Here is a 21681-nt window from a genome sequence, read left to right on the forward strand (position 1 = left end):
CTTTTAAATAAATTATAATAAATTGGACTTACACAATTTATCCCACAATTACTTATTTGAGACTAATTGAGAGTACTCAACTAATTAGACAAAAGAGTATATGATCATTGATCACAACAATTTTTAGTATATATAATTATATGGAAGAGGTTTCAATGGTTACATTTTTATTGTAACCATCATGGTTACATTTTTTTAAGCCATTGGATTACTATTTAATGGTTGTGATTAATTTGGAAATTAAATAAAAATAAATAAAAAATAACTTGTAACCTGAAAGTAACCTAATCATTTATTTCCTTATAAAACTTTAATTAAGATTAATTATATTTTAAAATTAAATTAATTATAATTATTAATTAATTTTTTACAATTTATTACTATATAAGGATTTTTTAGCAATTTATATTTTTATACTTAAATTATTTAAAATTTTATAGCAAAGATTTTTATAATTTAAAATTATACACATATAATTTCATAATTTAAATTTTATTATACTTGTAATCTTAATTTTAAATTATTACACATAATTATTTAATTTTTTTATTTAAATATTTAAAAAGTAAAAAATGAAATAAGTTGAAGGATTTTTTTTAAAAAAAATGGCTGCACTTGTTATCGATTGATTAGCTCGAGGCCTCGATCATACTTAGTTCATATAATTGTAACAAAATAATTAAATATCATTTAAAAATAGTTAATTATTTGAAAATTTATTATAAGAAGAGAATTTTAATTTGTGTCAAAAGAAGTTTAATTTTTGTAAGAAAAATAATTTTTTTTGTAAATATTATAATTAAATGGCTTAATTATTAAAATAATTCAAGTAAGGATTTAAATATAAATATTAATTACTAAAAGAGGTCTTGTTAAATATTTAATTAATTATGTTAAGAAAATAGTTAATTATAATTAAATGATTCTAAAAAAGGAATGTCTATTTAATTAATTATTTTAAGAAAATAGTTAATTATAATTAATTAAATCTAAAAAAGGAAAGTCTACCTATTAGTAACCTGCTATTACAGGTTAAAAAAAAATGTAACCATATGGTTACAATAAAAATGTAACCATTGAATAGTCACCCATAATTATATATATATATATATACTGACAAAAGATTACGTGCCTGTATATTAAATTTTATGTTAGGTTTTTTCTATGTTATTTAAAAATGAGATTATTATTGAATACTGAATGCAATATATTAGTATTTAAGAAAGCTTAATGATTTAAATATGTTCTTAAGTTAATCCAAAAATAAACTAAAAATTGATGTCCCAATACTTAAAGAAACATTACTTAAATGGGGGTAAGATAAAAAGAAAATTAAAAATCAATCTCTAAATTGTTGATAATTGAAGATAGCATTAGTCTAAAAATTGTAGATAAGAAAACTAATGATAGTCATTGGTGAATTTCAATCTTCATTTTCTTTGATAGAGACAATAGTATAATTTTTGTATTTTGCACTTTTCATTCTAGCCGGGTCCGCATATATCTGGATTATCCATTTTTTCTTTGATAAATTGAATATGGTAGTGTCGACAAAGCGACAGTGAACCTGCAAACAGTGATGTATTTTCATTTAAGATGATTAGACATGATGTGCATAATTTATTTAATTAAAAAATCAACTTATGAAAGACATGTAAAACTATTTTATTTTTTAAAAACTACACCTCTGCAGTATATTTCATTAGTTGGGCAGCATTACACGAAATTTTTTTTTCCACAATATCTGCGAACATGACAGCAGATAGGCTCTTTGTATTGTCATCAAGTTCAACATATGCTATAGCACTGTAAAATGCATAATAAGATTGTTAGTATATTTTTTATTTTAACTTAATTTCAATAACATCATATGTTTTTTGTAATATACCGTGGTGTAGGAAATCCTTCTTGGCCGCATGTTGGCTTGTCACATATGATTTTTTCATTGCGATTGTATAAATCTATTTTTTTTATGACATGTAATAAAAATTCTAGAAGTATTAGTTATTTTTATTGCCGCCTCAATCCAAAAATATTTTTTCTACATCCAAATCAAATGGTGTTAATAATAATAAGATATTGAAACGAAAGTTTCATAAAGTAAATATTATAGTAGTTTTTACCTCATTCAGTTGCAGATTTTTCGTCAACTCTGAAATTTTGATGTTAGTCACTATTTCGTGTAATCCAACAAAAGATTTTAGAGAAGATTCATATGTCAAGCAGTTTGCTATTGCGTTTTTAATTTCTGTTTCGTTACTCTTCGCCCTTAAAATAGAGTAAGTATTATTATAAATATAGTATACAAAAATTCATTTTTTTTTTGTAAAATGTGTAGCTATAATAGTATGTGTATTTAATTTTATGAGTATTACTATTCCCTCAGTGCTTCTGCCTCGGGGAGTTGAGGATTGATTTTGAAGGTACTCGTGTCGCGTGACGATAGAGACAACCCTAAATCAAAATGTATATGTGTTAATTAAATTTTTGAATTTTCGCTTTTAAATATCAGTAGTTTAATTAATGCAACAACCTCTCTCGGTTTGAACAATTAGTTTTGATCCCAATATTATGGGTCTGTCTTCGATTACTTCTGCTATTTGTAAGCATTCATCGTGGACTTTATGCCCCCACATCGTCAAACATACTGGTTTGAAGCTACAATTTTGTAAAGAAATAAAAAAAATGTATTAGCATAAATTTTGTTAAATAGTATTTAATACATCGCAATAAAAATGAACACAAGGGTGTATTTATAGTGGTAGATTAAATGTATAGTTTACCTTTCATCAATTAAATATATCTCTTGAATTGTATGTAGTCCATAGAGAGTGTTGACTTCTTTTGGTGGGTTCATTTTGAGAGCAATAGCCAAAATATCTAATAAATTGAAATAATAAATAGTTAGTCAATGAGGAATATATATTTATGAAAATTAAATTGTAAATACCTATTGGTTTGCTGAATTCTTTAGGTGTATGGAGGTCGCTAAACAGAATGAAATCATAGTTTGGTGCTGATATCTGGTTGTCTTCTGTTTGGATTTTTTCGATTTCTGTTCTTGGGTTCACTGTCCAAGAATATTTGTAGTCTTGCTTTTTATCGAAAGGTGGGGCTGTTTTTTTTACATAGGCGTTGCTGATGTAGTAAGTGTGGAACACTTCCAAAGTGTTTTCTCTAGCATCAATTTCAGTGCCAAATATTACTGCTTCAACATCATTACCATGTGTTCATTTTTAAGAAAAAATATATATTTATGAAATAATAATCTGTTGCAGCGCGTTTATAGTCAGAATTTGGAAAATATACCATTTATTAGTAGAGTATTGACAATTTCAACGGTAAATAAACTAATTGTATACCTTTTTATCTGCTAACATAAGCTTTTGATATTTGAGTGGTGATGAACTCTTGCTTGTCCGCTTTCCAGATTTTTCTAACACTCTCATTTCAATCTTCCAACTTTCTGTAGTTGGAGTGATGTCCTTAATTGTTGTGTATATTGTAGCCATTTATTCACCTGTTTTCAAATAAAATAATAAATAGACAAAATAAAAAATATAGTAATGACTACGCCCCCATAGCATACTGAGTACGTATACTGATTCAATGTACGTATACTACAAGAGTGAATCAATTATATATAGAACCTACGATGAATGTATTCAATTCATATACTGATTCTACCGAACTCTGTATTTGGTATATATTATAATATATACATGCAATGAATTAATTAATTAAGAATATATATGTAGATATAAATATATAGTGCCACTAACTTTTACTTCAAAGTATGTACAGAAATTTGAGCATTATAGAGTCATAAAATATAATCAATATCTTATTAATTATAATAATGTTGATCATCAATTAATATCTAAGATCAATAATTCAATTTTAAATCATTAATAATAACAATGACTAAATATATATAAAAAAAATATATAGAAAATATATAAAGAATCACGTAAAGAAACATCAATTAAAATATAATGAAAGGGAAGTGAGAAGTAGATCTGGCTTAATTTTATTGGGCTAAAAGGGAACTAATTAAGGCTAAAGTTTCACATCAATAAAAGAAACAGAAATTATAGAGATACATAAAAAAAATTGATTAACAATTAATTAATTATAAAATAAAATATGTAGTGAATCAATACGTATGTATATCCTCTCGCTTAATTTGGTTGATGAAGAAATTGTTAGGTTGATGGAAAAAGAAAAGAGTGATATGAGAGAGAGATAGGTACCGTAGCAATATATATAAACTAATATATATGTTACGTGCGATATATATAGTTATCCTAGTTATCTAATAAGGTCTACAGCGTAAATATCATGATATATGATATATTTATATTTTTAAATTTTGAAATATTTTTTTAAAAAATATTCAGTTGCAGCCAATATTTTAAATTTTTAAGTTAGATTTTTTTATAAAGGTTAAAATTAATCGATACGCATTATCAATTCAGCGTGTGTATATATATATCTATTAAGATTGGCCCACGTGTACATCAAGAGAATCCAATGTGATCTGATTGGAGTAAGATCCTTCTGTCTCAACTAAAACCATTTGATGGTTTTGAATCCTTTTTTTTTTTTTGGTGAAAAGGCGGGTGTATTCCACCCATTCATTGAAACAACGACAAAGCCAAAATACAAGATAAAACGGGACTAAGCATCCCAATTGCCAAAACTAACAGAAAAATAACAAACATGACACAAGTAAATAAACTACCAATAAACTAAGAGATAAGACACAGCATAGGTTCCAAATTAAGACACCCCACCATTAGTTAGGGAACCATTCATAGAAGTCAGAGAAGATGCTTTCATCCATAGTACCAAGGTCAAGGACTCCAGTTGCACCTTTCATGGCCGCCCATTTTGCTGAGTTGTGAGCCATGTAATTGAATTTTCTGTCAATTTTCTCCAGTTTGAAATCCTGCAGAGATTGAGCCGAGTTCTTGAAACGATCAGCTACTCCAGAGATGTCGAGGTCCATGTTTGTGGTGCAGTGAGCTGAGCAATTTGAGATCACCACTTCATTATCACAGTAAAAAGTGACTTTCCCCATGTGATTTTCTCCTGCAACTCCTACTGCTATAGCCAGCATTGTGGCTTCTACCAGTGTAGGATTTGTAGCAGAGACTTTCTCAGAATAGATGGCCTCAATTCTATCCCTCCTGTCTCTAAAAACAGCCACCCCGAAAGCACAGTTAGACTGAATTGAGACATCGGTGCAGCAATTCCACCAGCCTTCTTCGAGAATCCGTTTATGTACTCTTCCTTCAGTGCGCAAAGTCCATTTAGACATGTGATCTCTATGAAGCCTGTTGACTGAATTGATGACCTTCAAAAGGGGGCTGAGACTTTTCCCATGAATTACGTCATTTCGGGCCTCCCAATTTTTTTGGAAAATACAGAGAGCCTTGGTCATAAACTCCTCATAAGACAAGTTTCGCAGTCTATGCGACTGGTCACGAAACCACAACATCCAATCTGTCCAATTTGGGCAGTGTAATTGATCAGTCCTCATACCCCAAAGGCTACCAAACCAAATAGCCTTTGCAAAATAGCACTCCCAAAAAAGATGTATAGATGTTTCATCTTCCTCTCCACAGATGGGGCATTCTCGTGCTTGAAGTGGTATGGCCATTCCGATCTTTCCTCTGGTTGGAAGGGCATCTCTCATCAATTGCCACCATAACAATTTCAACCTCCCATGGATCGGGGAGTTCCAGAGGGTCTTCCAATCCCAAGTGGGCTGATCTTGTAAGCTTTGATTCATGACAAGCTTATAAGCTGATTTAACCAAAAAGGTACCCCTCGATTCTCCTAGCCACCTTCAGGAGTCCGTTGTTGTTGTATAGGAAGTCCAATGTTGAGGATGTTTCTAGCATCCCTTTCATGGAACCATTGTCTCACTCTCTCCTCATTCCATGTCATGTTTTCATTGATAAAATGGCTTACTAGATTTTCTCCTTGGGTTGTATCCAAGACGAGTAGTGGCATGTGATCTCTGTTGGGCACCCAAGCATCGAACCATATTGATATAGTTTTACCATCTTCTATTTTCCTGCATAGACCTTCTTTCAATAAAGGCCTAGACTTTAGAATTGCTTTCCAAAGAATTGATTCTGTCCCTTTTAGTTCAACATCAAAGAGATCCCTCCCTTTTAAATACTTCTCATGTACTATGGAACTCCAAAGGTTGTGGGGGTCCGTGAGCAATTTCCATCCCCACTTTAAAAGGAGAGCCGTATTAATATTTTTAATTTTCCGAAATCCAAGCCCTCCTTTAAATTTGGATTTACATATTGAACTCCACGATATTGTGTGAATGGATTTCCTCTTCTCATTGTCGCCCCACCAAAAATTCCTTAGGCATTGTTCCATTTTATTTGCTATCCCGGATGGAATCACCTCCGAGGCTACAACATAGACGGGAATCGAGGTTCCTACCGATTGGATAAGGCAAGCATGCCCTACTTTGGAGAGAAGACGGGATTTCCACCCATCAATTCTGGTAAGCATTCTCTGCACCAGATAATTCATGTCTTATGAACGGTTCTTTGAACTGAATAGGGGAATTCCAAGATAGGAGGCATCCTTCTTCATCTTACTCATACCAAGGAGACTTAATATCTCATCAGCACGAACTCTAGGCACCCCTTTTGAAAAAAGAACTGTCGATTTCTGTAAGTTAATCGTTTGACCCGACCAAGAGCAGTACAAGTGAAGGCAGTCCATGAAAGCTTGTGCTTCTCTTATAGTTGCTTGGCCAAACAAAATTACATCGTCCGCAAACATAAGATGTGTGATTGATGGGGTCGTGCGAGTGACTTTGATCCCTCTAATCTTGCCTTTGAGAGTGTAATCCTGTAGAAGTCGAGACAGAATATCCGCAGCTAAGATGAATAAAGTGGGGGAGAGTGGATCACCCTGTCTGAGACCACTTGAAGGAGTGATCGTGCCTTGTTTCACCCCATTGATCAACAAGTTCATTTTCTTGATTTGAATACAGCTCTTTAACCATCCCAGCAAAGGATTCTTAAACCCATGAAAACATAGGGCCTCCATTAGAAACTCCCAATCCATCTTGTCGTAAGCCTTCTCCATGTCAAGCTTTATCATCATGAAGCCTCTCGATCCCTTTCTCTGGGACATGGAATGGAGAATTTCTTTCGCAATTGCAGTATTTTTAGTTATGCATCTCCCTTTAATGAATGCAGTTTGTGTCGGGGAGATAATGGTTGGAAGGATGTCTCGAAGCTGTGTAGTGATGATTTTTTATATGCATTTATACATAACATTGCATAGAGCTATTGGGCGAAAGTCATTTACCTTTGATGGGCAATCTTTCTTAGGTATCAGGACTATGTTTGTGTCATTGATGTAATGAGGTAATTCTGCCGTATGGAAAAAGTGATTGATGAATTTGATGAAGTCTTCTTTAATGGTGTCCCAATGGGTTCGAAAAAAGGCTACTGGAATCCCATCCGGTCCAGGGGCTTTGTTGATTCCCATTGTAGATAGAGTTCGCACGATTTTCTCCTCATTTGGCACTTCCATGAGATCATCCATTGACCGTGTTTCCCTCCGAAGATGATTCAATTCCTCAGCTTTGAACATAACTCGCGCGCTGTTCTTGGAGAAAATGCTTGAGAATTTCTCTATGAATAATTGGGCTATGCCATTCATTTCTCCAATTGTTGCCCCCTGTTCATTCTGTAGAGATTGGATGTAATTGCGTCTTCTCCTTGTTATAGTGCTGGCCATGAAAAATTTTGTTGATCGATCTCCATCTTTTAGCCAAGCAACTCTCGACTTTTGGCGCCAAAAAATTTCTTCTCTTCTTAACCCCTCCGCCATTTTGTCTCTAGCTTCAGAGTGTGCCTTTTCGTCAACATATTGCGCCTCTTCGATCGAACTGAGGGCTATTCTAGCCTCATTTATCTATGTTGACAACTTTCTGAAGTGGGTCTTGTTCCATTTGGCTAGATGAGCCTTGGTATGTTTGATTTTGTGATACAAGTTAACCATCGGGTGGTCATGGGATGTCTCTAACTGTAACGTCCTCGCTTCAAGCCTCCATTGGGTCCTCACACCCACGGAATGAATGGCTCTTATACACGAGTACGCCACTCTTGCTGCTTCTTGGATTGATGACTGACCCTACAGACCAACACGAGTGTTTCCAGCATGCTTTGTCCTCACTCGCACGCTTCCTGGGAAAACTTCCCAGGAGGTCACCCATCCTGAAATTACTCCCAAGTCAAGCTCGCTTAACTGTGGAGTTCTTTCGAGATAGGCTACCGAAAAACAAGATGCACCTTGTTGATATAGGTAGTACCAATCAATCCATTTAAGCTCTCTTCAACTATGCAGTCCCATACCCACACAGTCTCATAATCATCCCACTTGACCTTCCCCAGGCGATGTGGGATTGCACAGCTTACCCGGTGTTTTTCCTTACGGATCCCGGGACTACTGACTGTCACACTAACCATGCTCTTTTAACCACCCAGAGCAAGAGATGGTCTCTTTCCCACATCATTTTGTATTTGAACTGGGGCTTTGTGCATTGTTTTCCTCCTAGAGTATCCAAGAGAATGGGGTTATGGTCTGAAAAGGCGGCTGTAAGGTGCGATAAGATTGCATTCGGCCACGCTATTCTCCAATCCGTTGAAGCCAGTGCACGATCAAGCCGCGCTCTCTTGAGAGAAGATCCCCCCGAAGGGTCGACACTTTTCTTAAACCAAGTGTATGTGACCCCAAGATAGCCCAAATCAATTAGTCCAGTGCGATGGACCATTCGTCTCAAATCAAAAGAGTAGCGTGTTGAGCTAGAAGAATTTACATAGTTCAGGCATTCCCTATCTTTTAGAGTTCCATTAAGATCACCCATAAGGATTATAGGGAGGTTGCACTGATCAATGAAATCCCCCACATTCTTCCAAAAAGCTTCCTTTTCCCCATAAGCCAGAGGCCCATAGGTTCTAACAATCATCCAGGGACGGTCAATAGGATCAGAGGCGATAATTCCAGTGATCATATTTTTATCCGCATTCTGAATTGTCCAATCCACTCCTAACCGCCAACAGAGAGAAAATCCACCTGCCGTACCAAGAGGCGGGACATAGCATATCCCAGGGAAATGAAGTTTATTCATGAGGCAATTGAACTTATCTTGTGAAAGCCTAGCTTCAGAGAGGATTAGTAACTTGGGATTCGACTTCCGGATTAACTCCTTCAGTTGTCGAACTGTCGCTGCATTCCCGAGACCACGATAGTTCCAAGCCAAAGCTCTCATGGGGCATTGGGAGACATTTTCGGGCAAGTCTCCACAGCCCCAAAATGAAAAACCTGGCTTGTTTCCCCAACAATAGCTTCAGTCTCCCCATTGATCTCCTGAATGGTGCACGTAGACTTTTTCTGTGAGCTCCGATCGATAAGTACGAAATGTTTGTCGAGATCCACTTTCAAGTCAAAGAGCTCATTATCCCAGTGAGCTTTAATTGATTGTCTCTATTTGTTCGCTCTATTTTTTTTACTCCTTTTGAAAGAGGTGGGTTTGATACTAACGTTAGAGTTTGCTTTTGAGGGTCTTCCCCTTCTCCGCTGAGCTTGGATTGGCTCTGGACTCTCAATCATAACCTTTCCATTCTTCCTGGATACTGGTCTGCCTCTCTTCCTTTTGATCGTGGCTTCTTCCACCGAACCTGGGGAGAAATTCGGGCCTTCAGCGATTACAGACGGAGAAGTTGACTTACAATCGATACTCTGGGTAGTTTGATTGTGAATTCCATTCATTAAGTCCGCCTCTGTCGCCTTTAAGTCCACTTCACTGCATTTTGATGGTCCTGGCCCAATATAAGAATTTCAGTTATATAGACACATTTTATATAGAATATATTTATATATATATATATATATGTGAATTAAAGGAATATAGAAAGTGAAAGGCAGATAATATTCATTATTTAATTTTGTGATGGAGCTCTAGCTAGTGATCAAACTCAGATATACACTATATATTTAGGCTTCAATATTTAAGTTAATATATAGCAACTAAAGATATCCCTTATTGTGCAATTATTAGTTAATAATTATACATATATATGTAATATATTAAATTGGACCGTCAACCTTAGATATTGGATGGAATATATTTATATTTGACCGACCAGAAGAAAACACGCTTTATTCTTTACTTAATCACATTTTTAATTTTAATAATAATTCCTATCAACAAATTTAATAATATTTATATATGCGCCCACTATGTAAAAAAAAATAATAATACATATGCGCACTTAAATACTAAAATTATGTGTATGTATATGTAAATTTAAAGAAAGAGAGACTCTTCTTTATTTTATTTATAAAATAATTAATTAAGATTTTCCTTTCTTCTAATTATTATAAATTTGAGTATTATTATGAGGTAGTTAATATGTTTTTTTCTTTTATAACTAATTAATAACATCTTTAAAATTATTATATTAAATTATATATATACGAGTTAACACTTAATTTATTTTATTGTATTATTGATAATAATATTCAGAATCTTTTAACATTTCTTTATAAGTTTATCTTTGCTTATCCTTTAGAACATTACACAGAATGGAATGTAGAGTAATCTCTTTATCCAATGGAAGTGCATGGACCAATATAGTTATAGTGGCCATTCCCCACCTTTATTTAATATTGTTTGATTATATTTGTACCTGTTTATATATGTTATCTAATTTACATATATATATATATATAAATATATATATTAATTAATAAAACTTCATGACGACTTCAAAAGTACGTACGAGCTGTATAGAATAATTGAAAATTATTTGTAAATAATATATATTAATTAAGATAATGTTGATAAACTATATAATGATGCTTATTGAGGAGACACATTAATGACAACATATAATGATGTAAAGAGAAAGCGTTTGCATAATATTTAAATATTCATACTATTTATTACTTATTATATATTTATATATGTATATTATAGGATATATATGTTATAGCCCTATAATATTATATATGAATATGATATGTATGTATAGTGTGTGATATATATATAACTCGTTTTGAGGAGTAATAATGCATATATATATATATATATATATATATCCAACCAAATAAAAAAGGAACTATTTTTAATTAATTATTTGGATAAGAATAAAAGTATAATATATATACGCACATGCATTTACCTTATATGCTTAACATAGTAGAGGCTCTTTGGAATAGGTTAATTCTAATAAAGGAATAGTAATATGAAATATTATCTTATTTGTTTGGAGGGTTTAGGCTTGGAATGTTATTTCCCTAATAATATAACTACTCTTGGGAAGGATAATGTTCATACCTTAAAAAAAGGTAAGATTAAATAATTACCTTCCATCATATTAATTTGAATAATATTTTTGAATTAATAAATAAATTTAAATACCAATAAAATTATCATTTATTATAAATAAAATATTATGATATATATATTTAGTCTGTGAGGTTAGGTTTTTTTAACTGAGTTATTTTATATTATTAGCAATAATATATATATTTATTATACAAAAATTTTATGTGAATGGTGTACGTAAATAACATATCGAACAAAAATAAATAACATAGTGATAAAATATATAAACATGTTCATTTTAATTAATAAAAAATACAATAAAATTCAATATTTACTAATTAATAAATATATTTCTTTAATAAATAACTATTTTATTTTTATATGTAATTAACATTAAATAGATATAATAAAAAAATATTTTTATTTTAATTTTTCAAAATAATATATATATAAGATTCCTGTACTCAACCAAACAGTGTAATTTAATTAACAGTAATATGATTACATATTACTCTACACAATCAAACACAGTTTACACATTTCTCTATAATCATATTATCCTTCATAATATTCCCTATAATCAAATTATTTTAAATATCTCATACCAAACGCTCCCTTAGAATTTAGGATGAAGATATTTGTAATTGGCCTACAAAAATTTTCGAATCACTATAACCCGAATTTTTTTTTTTTTTTTTTTTGCAAAATCATATAGCTAGGCTGCTGAATAATAAGTAGCTCTCTTATTAGATTGATATATAGAGTAAATATTTCAGACTGTATTAAAAGTTATAAATTGGACTATTTATTTTGTTAAATGATAAAATGAACTTTACATTTAATTTCTAAAATGGTAAACATGTATACCTTGGGCTTAATTTTTCGATTTTTTTCTTATTAATATAACTAATTTGAAGATAATTTCTAACACGAACATATATAAAAAAAATGTAAGTACAGTTTTATCATAACACATTTAGATCGAATTATTATTAAATTTTATTTGATAAAAAATTAGTTTAAAGTCCTATTTGTACTATTTTGAAAAATACAAACTCCATTTTATTATTTAACAAAATAAAAAATCTAATTAATAACTTTTACAAAACACAAAATCCAAAATAATATTTAACCTTATATATTATCATCAATTAATATTTTTGGTGCTTTATTAAAAATACTTGTGATTGGTCAACGATAATGAATGAATGAAATAATGGTTTGGATTTTTGAAATGAAAAGTAATATGATCACTACCGTAAGCAATATGGATGAGAATTGCATCATCAACAAAATATCAAATTAACAACAATTGAACATGGTCGTTACCTCTTAATTAATTAACTTCTTTTTATTATTAATTATGAAAGTTAGGTTTTCACATATATATTTAAGGGAGAGGATTATATAAATATATATACATATGCATGCATCATGCAGCTCGTCATGGTCCACGGAGAATATTTTGAAACCCAATAATATAAATATGTATATACATAGGTTACATTTTTATTGTAACTATATGGATACATTTTTCTTTAACCTGTAATAGCAGGTTATTAATAGGTAGACTTTCTTTTTTTAGATTTAATTAATTATAATTAACTATTTTATGAAAATAATTAATTAAATAGACATTCCTTTTTTAGAATTATTTAATTATAATTAATTATTTTCTTAAAATAATTAATTAAATATTTAACAAGACCTCTTTTAGCAATTAATATTTATATTTAAATCCTTACTTGAATTATTTTAATAATTAAGCCATTTAATTATAATATTTACAATAAAATTTATTTTTTTTACAAAAATTAAACTTCTTTTGACACAAATTAAAATTCTCTTCTTATAATAAATTTTCAAATAATTAATTATTTTGTTACAATTATATGAACTAAGTATGAGACCTCAAAACAAGTGCAGCCATTTTTTTTCTAAAAAATTCTTCTACTTATTTTATTTTTTACTTTTTAAATATTTAAATAAAAAAATTAAATAATTAAGTGTAATAATTAAATTAAGATTATAAGTATAATAAAATTTAAATTATGAAATTATATGTGTATAATTTTAAATTATAAAAAGCTTTGCTATAAAATTTTAAATAATTTAAGTATAAAAAAATAAATTGCTAAAATATCCTTATATAGTAATAAATTGCAAAAATTAATTAATAATTATAATTAATTTGATTTTAAAATATAATTAATCTTAATTAAAGTTTTATAAGGAAATAAATGATTAGGTTACTTCCAGGTTACAAGTTATTTATTATTTATTTTTATTTAATTTCCAAATTAATCACAACCATTTAAGGGGGTGTTTGGTATGAGGTATTCAAAATAATTTGATTATAGGGAATATTATGAAGGAGAATATGATTATAGGAAAATGTGTAAACTGTGTTTGGTTGTGTAGAGTAATATGTAATCATATTACTGTTAATTAAATTACAATGTTTGGTTGAGTACAGGAATCTTATATATATTATTTTGAAAAATTAAAATAAAAATATTTTTTTATTATATATATTTAATGTTAATTGCATATAAAAATAAAACAGTTATTAAAGAAATATATTTATTAATTAGTAAACATTAAATTTTATTGTATTTTTTATTAATTAAAATGACCATTTCTATATATTTTATCACTATGTTATTTATTTTTGTTCGATATGTTATTTATGTACACCATCCGCATAAAATTTTTGTATAATAAATATATATATGTTATTGCTAATAATTTAAAATAACTCAGTTAAAAAAAAAACTTATCTCACATACTAAATTTATATATCATAATATTTTATTTATAATAAATGATAATATTATTGGTATTTAAATTTATTTATTAATTCAAAAATATTATTCAAATTAATATGATGGAAGGTAATAATTCAATCCTACCCTTTTTTAAGGTATGAACATTACCCTCCTCAAGGGTAGTTATATTACTAGGGGAATAACATTCCAAGGCTAAACCCTCCAAACAAACAAGGTAATCTTTCACATTACCATTCCTTTACTAGGATTAACCTATTCCAAACAGCCCCATAGTAATCCAATGGCTTAAAAAAAATGTAACCATGATGGTTACAATAAAAATGTAACCATTGAAACCTCTTCCATATACATAAATATATATATATATATATATATATATATTTATATATATAATTATATAGGATGACAATTTCTTTTATCAAATACTTTTATACATTTTGATACATCGACTACAAAATTAGGTAACGTAATCACTATATACATTCTCTATATTTGTATAATTTTAATTATTTTCATTGTGCCCTAAAGTTTAAGTAGAAGTGAGTTTCCATATATAGAGTTTGTGGACGTGTGTGATAAACTTAGACCAACAATATTATATAGGCTAATTAGTAATTTTCCTCCCTGGACATGTACTAAATTGTGCTCCCTAAACTTTTTTTGCCGTTAAAAATTCCCCCCGAACTATTAAAATTGTTAAATTTAAGGACTTTTATCTAATTTTAGTAAAAAAATTCTAACATGGATGAAAGTTCAAGGGCATGATTTAGTACATATCAAAGTTTGAAGGGCATAATTTGGTAGATATCAAAGTCTAGGGAGCATGGTTTAGTACATAAAAATCACTGAAACAGTAAAATTGAATGAAATTAGACAAAAGTTTTTAAATTTAACAATCTCAATAGTTCGAAGGGAATTTTTAACGGCTAAAAAAGTTTAAGGGACACGATTTACTACATGTCAAAGTTCAGGGAAAAAAATTACTAATTAGCTTATTATATAAGTTCCCAATATATACTGTACAAATAATTTTTGTTTTTAGTGTTATATATTATATATATTTTTTAAATGGATTAAATACTATTATGTTATATTTTCTTTTTTAGTTTTTAATTCTACATTCGTTAATTTTTATTAGGTCTGATTAAATTAAAGCGTATCAATTCAATAAGAAAATTATTAAATACTTTCAACTGAAAATTAAAAAAAAAAAAAAAAACCTAAAGAATAATTATTTAATATTATAAAAATTAATAAATTAATAAATAAAAATATATTGGGGATTTTTTATTTTTAAACTTGAAAATAATTTTTTTTTTTGTATTTTTATAGAATTTTATACAAAAAAAAATTTATAGCAACTAACAGGACAACTTAAATTGCAATCAAAATCTGTATATCAACTAACATAGAAACTACCGGAAAAATCACTGGAGCAACCCAAACGTAAATTTAAAAAAGAAAATAATATATTAAGTAATTCTTCAAATATATTTCTATTATTTTTCTTCTCGACATTTTAATATGAATTGTAATTTATTTTAAAATAATTTAATGATATTTTAAAAATAAAAAATAAGTAAACCACTAATATATTCACATGCGTTATTCTATTCAACCAAATTAATTTTTAATGGAATTGGTAGTAATTAATGGTTGTAAGAAAAATTTAATATATAAACGTCCATAAAAAAACAATTATATAAGTGTCCGAAACTAAAAATATATCACTATTTAGGTCATAAATATATATATTTTAGGAAAACGATGAAAAAAAAAAGTGTCTATCATTTAATTATATGTATATATATATCGTCCAAATAAAAGACTGACTTATCATTTGGTTTAATTGTTTTTTTGGATTTTTATATGAAGTGTCACATGAAAATCACGTGAATCCCACGAGTATAAGAATTTCGTTAATTTTTCAATAAGGTCAAATAAATTTTAACTTGTATATATAATACCAAACACAATGATTCATAACAAAATTGGTCTTCAGCCCAATACGTAGCTAGATTGAACACACGTACTATACATCTACACAATTTTTAATGATAAATTGATTGAAAATTTTGGAGTATGAAGTACGATCGATGACGATGAAGATGAAGATGATGATCATCAATCATGATATATACATTATAAGAAATGTCACTACTGTGCTGATAAAAGTAACTTTTACCAGCGCATTTTGCAAATTGCACTGGCAAAGAGGTCAAAATTTTATGCTGGCAAAAGTTCTAATACCAACATTAATTTGCCAACCCCTTTTGCCAACACATGACAATTAAATTCTATTTTACCAACGCAATACCAACTTTTGCCAGCACAAAAATGTGCGGACAAAAGTGACATTTCTTATAGTGATATATGAATAAATTAATTTTAATGAAAGAACTAAGACAAAATTAATTAATATAATTAACACATTTTTAAGATATTATCATGAGTTCATTTACTTAAGTACTAGAACCCTAATAACTCAAACGAATGTCTTGTTGAAAACCGAGTTAGAAATTGATATATACTAAAAATCATATGGGAATCCAAAGTTAAAATAAAAACTATTCAGGAACCAAAAATCTTAATTTGGCGTGGGGGTTGTACACCGCCCAAGTATATGCTCAATGCTAGTAAACCTTGTACTTGCGCACAGGGTCCAATATGCAAGTCCTGTTTTTGTATACTTCTTTACATTTCGGGTGTTGATCAGTTAAACAACTAAGGAAAATACCCACACGGGGAAGAAAACTACACTTGGGCACTGAAACCTGCCCTTAGATCATGTGTAGGGCGCCTAACTTGCTTTTGGGGTTTAACTTGTAATTTTTGTATTATTTTTTTGTCAAGTGCTAAAAATATTATTCACCTCATCTCGTTAAACTTAATGAATAATAGATATTAAATATTCTTCCCGAACTATTCTAGTTATTAAGTTGTGGTCCTCTTATTACTTGTTCCTTCCTATGTGACTAATAAAAAGTTTATTTGTCACACTAGACATTAACATGTCGTTGTCACATCAGTGTCATTTGTATAAATAAATAAGTAATTTCCTTTCTTCACTTGTTTTTGTTTAAGAAGATATGAAAGCATACATCTCACTATATAAAAACAGTGTGTTTTGAGCTGTGAAGTGGGAGAGAAGGGATTACATAATTGAAGTTTTAAATTAGACGACCCTTTCATGTCAAATTATGATATGGTAATCACCGTTTATACGGAAGTTATTACTCTATTCTGAAGTCGATGTTAAGTTTCTTAGTTATCGGTTGTCTTATTAAGCAATGATAGTGATATTAGTTGTCTCATTTGAAAATGAGAGTTTGCAGATACTTTATAAGTACCGAAATTAATTTTTCTTATTAGACAAATACTTGAACTTGTTATTTTTATGTGATACTAAAATAATTATTTTGAATATGATCGTGATTATTTGATCATTCTTCATTATTACTATACATTGTATATGAGTTTGTATTGTAGGTAAGGAAAAATAGAAGGTAGATGAGCCATGAGTCAAAGGTTTTTCACTGCTACAAAAATGGGTTTTCCCGACACTTTTAAATAGTCGTTTAAAGTATTCCCGTCAGTTTCTATAATCGTCGCCTATACGGCCGTCGTAAAACTGGCATAATAGGCGACGTTTCAAAACCGTCGCTAATGTGGGTTTCTCGACGGTTTAAAATCGTCGCCTATAACTGGGTATAGGCGACGGTTTAAAACCGTGCCCTATACTATAGGCGCCTATAGTAGAGGGCACAATTTAAAAGTGTCGCTTATACCCTGTTATAGGCGACGGTTTTAAACCGTTAGGAATGTAAAAGAAAAATACAGATTTTTCTGTCATTAAATCTACATTTTCCCCCATTTTTTTCCTCCATTAGCTTTATAATTTTACCTAAATTAAAATAAAACAACTAATTAATTTTTTTACAATGACAACTTTAAAACACATTAAATTTATACAATAACAAAATAAATAAAAAAAGTATATAAATAACTAAATGTATTTATACCGAGCTCGAAGAGAGAGAAAGAGACGGACGAGAGGTGGTGGTGGTCCGACGTATGAGACGAAGATGAGAGGGACACCGACGGGAGGTGGTGGTGGTCTGACGTATGCGATGAAGAGTAGAGGGAGACCGACGGGAAGAGGGGTGGGTGGAGATCGATGGACGAGAGAGACAAGAAGAAAGGGAGATCGAGAGAGGGAGGAAGGCGGCGAGAGAGAAGGGTGATGGTGCAGAGGTGTGGGTGGGGTTTTTGAGAGTTTAAGATTTTCGTTTTAGAGTGTGGGAAATGGAGAAGAAATAGGTGAGAAGATATAGGTGGGCATGTGGGAAATAGAAAAAAAAAGTAGGTGGGCACGTGGGAAATGTGGCAAGAAGTAGGTGATGATTTTTTAATGGACCCTTATAAGAGACGGTTTAAAACCGTCGCCTATACTATAGGCGACGGTTTTAAACAGTCGCCTATAGTATAGGCGACAATTTTAAACCGTCCCCTATAAGGGTCCATTAAAAAATCACATTTTATTAAAAAAAAAAAAAACGTCGCCTATTTTGTTTACTACAATTTTAAACCGTCGGGAATACTAAATTTTTCCCAACAGTTTTAAATAGTTACTTAATTTTTTTAGCGACGGTCCCCGAAAAAAATCGTTTTTAGGGCCGTCGCGAATTCTGATATTTGTAGTAGTGTTTCCAACTGTAGGAAATTAAGCATTCCAATAATGCCCCTACACCAACACCGAAAATTCAAAAGCCAAGGTCAAAATTGACCTTCCCTCTCTTGTGCGGATCAAGAGAGATTCCCTCAAAACCCTAGCCTTTAAATGCAGTATAGAAACTCTTTTATTGGCTGAAACCCTAGCAGCCAAATCAATTTCTATTCCTCTAAACCTAGCAGCCGAACAAACCCATTCAGCCTCTCTTCTTCTTATCTTCTTCTTCCTTTGAAACCCTAGCAAGCTTCAGCCGAATGTCTCCTTCTCTTCTCCCTTTCTTTCTTGCTGCAGCAGCAGCTCTTCAATGGCAGAAAACAACTGTTGCAATTTCTTCTTCTCCCTTTCTCCTTGCTGCAATAGTAGCCAAACTTCTCTTCTTCTCCTTGCTGCAAAACTTTACAGCCGAACCTTTCTTTCTCCAAGCTTTAAAACATGCAGGAAAAACCCAAGAATAATACAAGAGAAGAAAGCAAAAATAAAAAACTAGCAAAGAGAAAAAACTATAGACACCACAACAATTGATTTGGGAGTTCCCTCTAAATCAGAGGTACGTCTCCGTCAAGCAACCCTCAAAGTTGCTTGAATCTCCACTATGAATGTCAAAACCGAGTTACAAGATTATGTAGATTCCATGCCACAAACCAGCAGGTAATCTCTAAACTTTTTCTCTCTTCTCTTCCTTTATTTTTTGGTTTTTACAAATGAAACTCTCTAACTCTCTCTCTGTTTTCTCTCTTATTTCTGAGGTGATTCTCTACAAGAGAATGGCTGCTGCTATCTCCTTTGCTTGAGCTGAAAACACACTGAAAAATAAGGGCAGGTTGACCCCTTTTATATTGTTGTTGTTGGCTGTGATGTGTTGTGTTTTTTTTTTAGCTGAGAAACAGTTAGAAAACTGTTATTGTTTTTCCTTGTCTTGCTGAAAGTTAGTTAGAGTCTTGAGATATTGTTATTTGCTTCTTTATTGTAAAGAGATTAAAGATCTAAGCCTATGAAAACAGAATCGACTACTCCAAGAGTTATAATGGTCTGTTGAGGTTTGTAAAAGGTCTTATTTTATTTTTCCTTGTAACTTATTTATGAGATAATTAGTATGGGAATTTATTCAATAATTTCCACTTAAATTTCCATACTAACAGTCCAAAAAAGTCTTTGCCTTTGTTGTATTTATTTGTTGTTGTCTTTGAGGGTCATTGCTTGATTAAGTTTCCATTTACTATCCTGTGTCAACTCCCAACAGGTTCATACAATGTTTGAACTTGTTGAGATCGTCACCACCTTAGTTCCCATATCTGTTGGGTTCTCCTCTGTAGGAACTTTTTCGACTTGTATCTCACCTTGAGTAACTTTGTCCCTTATAAAGTGATACTTAATCTCTATGTGTTTAGTCCGGTCATGGAACACAGGGTTCCTATACAAGTGTTCACAACTTTGGCTGTCTGAGTACACTCTAGGAACCTCTTTAAGTAGCTTGATCTGTTAAGAGTCCTTTCATCCATATGGCTTCTTTAATAGCTTCTGTGGTTGATATGTACTCTGATTCTGTTGTTGAAAGTGCAACCACAGGTTGGAGTAGGGCTTTCTAGGTCACACAGTTCCCTCCTAGTAAAAACATGTAAGATGAAGTAGACTTTCTGCTGTCTCTATCCCCGGCATAGTCGGCATCGATGTATCCCTCTATGTTGGTGCTAAACTTTTGTTGCTTGTAGATGAGTCCAACCTTAGGTGTTCCTACTAGGTACCTGAAAACCCATTTCATTACAAGCCAATGAATCTTTCTTGGGTTTGCCATGTATTTGCTCAAGGTACTTATGGCAAAGGCCAGATCTGGCCTTGTACAAACCATCAAGTACATAATAGTCCCAACAACACTTGAGAAAGGCACTTTACTCATTGCTTCCTTCTCTGCTTCAGTCTTAGGACATTGTTCCTTTGTTAAAGTGTACTGGCTAGTTACTGGCTGAGAAGTTTTCTTTGAATCTTTCATTGAAAATTTCTCTATATAATCTTTTGAATGTAGTCCTCTTGTGTCAAGAACAGTTTTCCGAACTTTTTGTCCCTCTTTATAGTGATACCCAGTATCTTAGATGCTATTCCTAAGTCTTTCATCTCAAACTCAGCCTTGAGTTGCCTCTTTATCTCATCCACTTGAGATCTCTCCTTGCTTATAATAAGCATGTCATCTACATAAAGTAACAAGTAGATGACCATGTTGATGTCTGTTCCCTTGTGATAGAAGCATGTTGTTGGAAATTATTTTACCAGGATCTTAGATCTACTCACAAGTATGTTTATTAACATCCTAAATATGAACTTTCTAAAACGATAAATTAAACACATATAAAGTTTAGGAAACCTTACATTGGGTGCAGCGGAATAATATGACTCCTTCCGTTCAGATATCTAGCCCTTGATTCCTTTCTGTAGCAGAGCATTATCAATATCTGAACCTGGATCTCTTTCTCTGAATCTTTGATGCTGAAACTCCTTTGCTGATGATCTTTCTTCACGATCTTCCTCACTATGATTGAGGTATCACTTGCTGTGTGTGGGCACTAATCATACACTAAGGATTTTGAAATTCAAGAGGGAAGAGAAAGAAGAAGTGGCAGCTAAAGATAGGGAGAGAGAAGGCTCAGTTTTTTCTGATTCAGAAAGTCTGAAGAAAAAGTGTAATTTTCCTGAAGCCTTCACTATCTATTTATAGCATTCCACTAGGGTTAGATTTTAATTATATGGCATTAAAATAATGAAAAAATCAACTTAAAATACACACA

At 31.0% G+C, this 21681-nt stretch overlaps 1 protein-coding gene across 1 annotated transcript; it reads right to left on the bottom strand.

Moving 5' to 3' along the window:
* Positions 1–8506: 8506 nt before the first annotated feature.
* Positions 8507–9322, bottom strand: LOC115696761 (uncharacterized). The gene has a single exon (XM_030623646.1). It carries the CDS (start codon positions 9320–9322, stop codon positions 8507–8509), a length of 816 nt encoding a protein of 271 aa, XP_030479506.1.
* Between the last annotated feature and the right edge of the window lie 12359 nt (positions 9323–21681).

This window comes from Cannabis sativa, chromosome 7 (assembly GCF_029168945.1).
Source record: "Cannabis sativa cultivar Pink pepper isolate KNU-18-1 chromosome 7, ASM2916894v1, whole genome shotgun sequence".
NCBI classification, from domain to species: Eukaryota; Viridiplantae; Streptophyta; class Magnoliopsida; order Rosales; family Cannabaceae; genus Cannabis; species Cannabis sativa.

Excerpts from the sequence above, each read along its gene's own strand:
- LOC115696761 (XM_030623646.1), bottom strand. The coding sequence starts at position 9,322 with ATGAGAGCTTTGGCTTGGAACTATCGTGGTCTCGGGAATGCAGCGACA.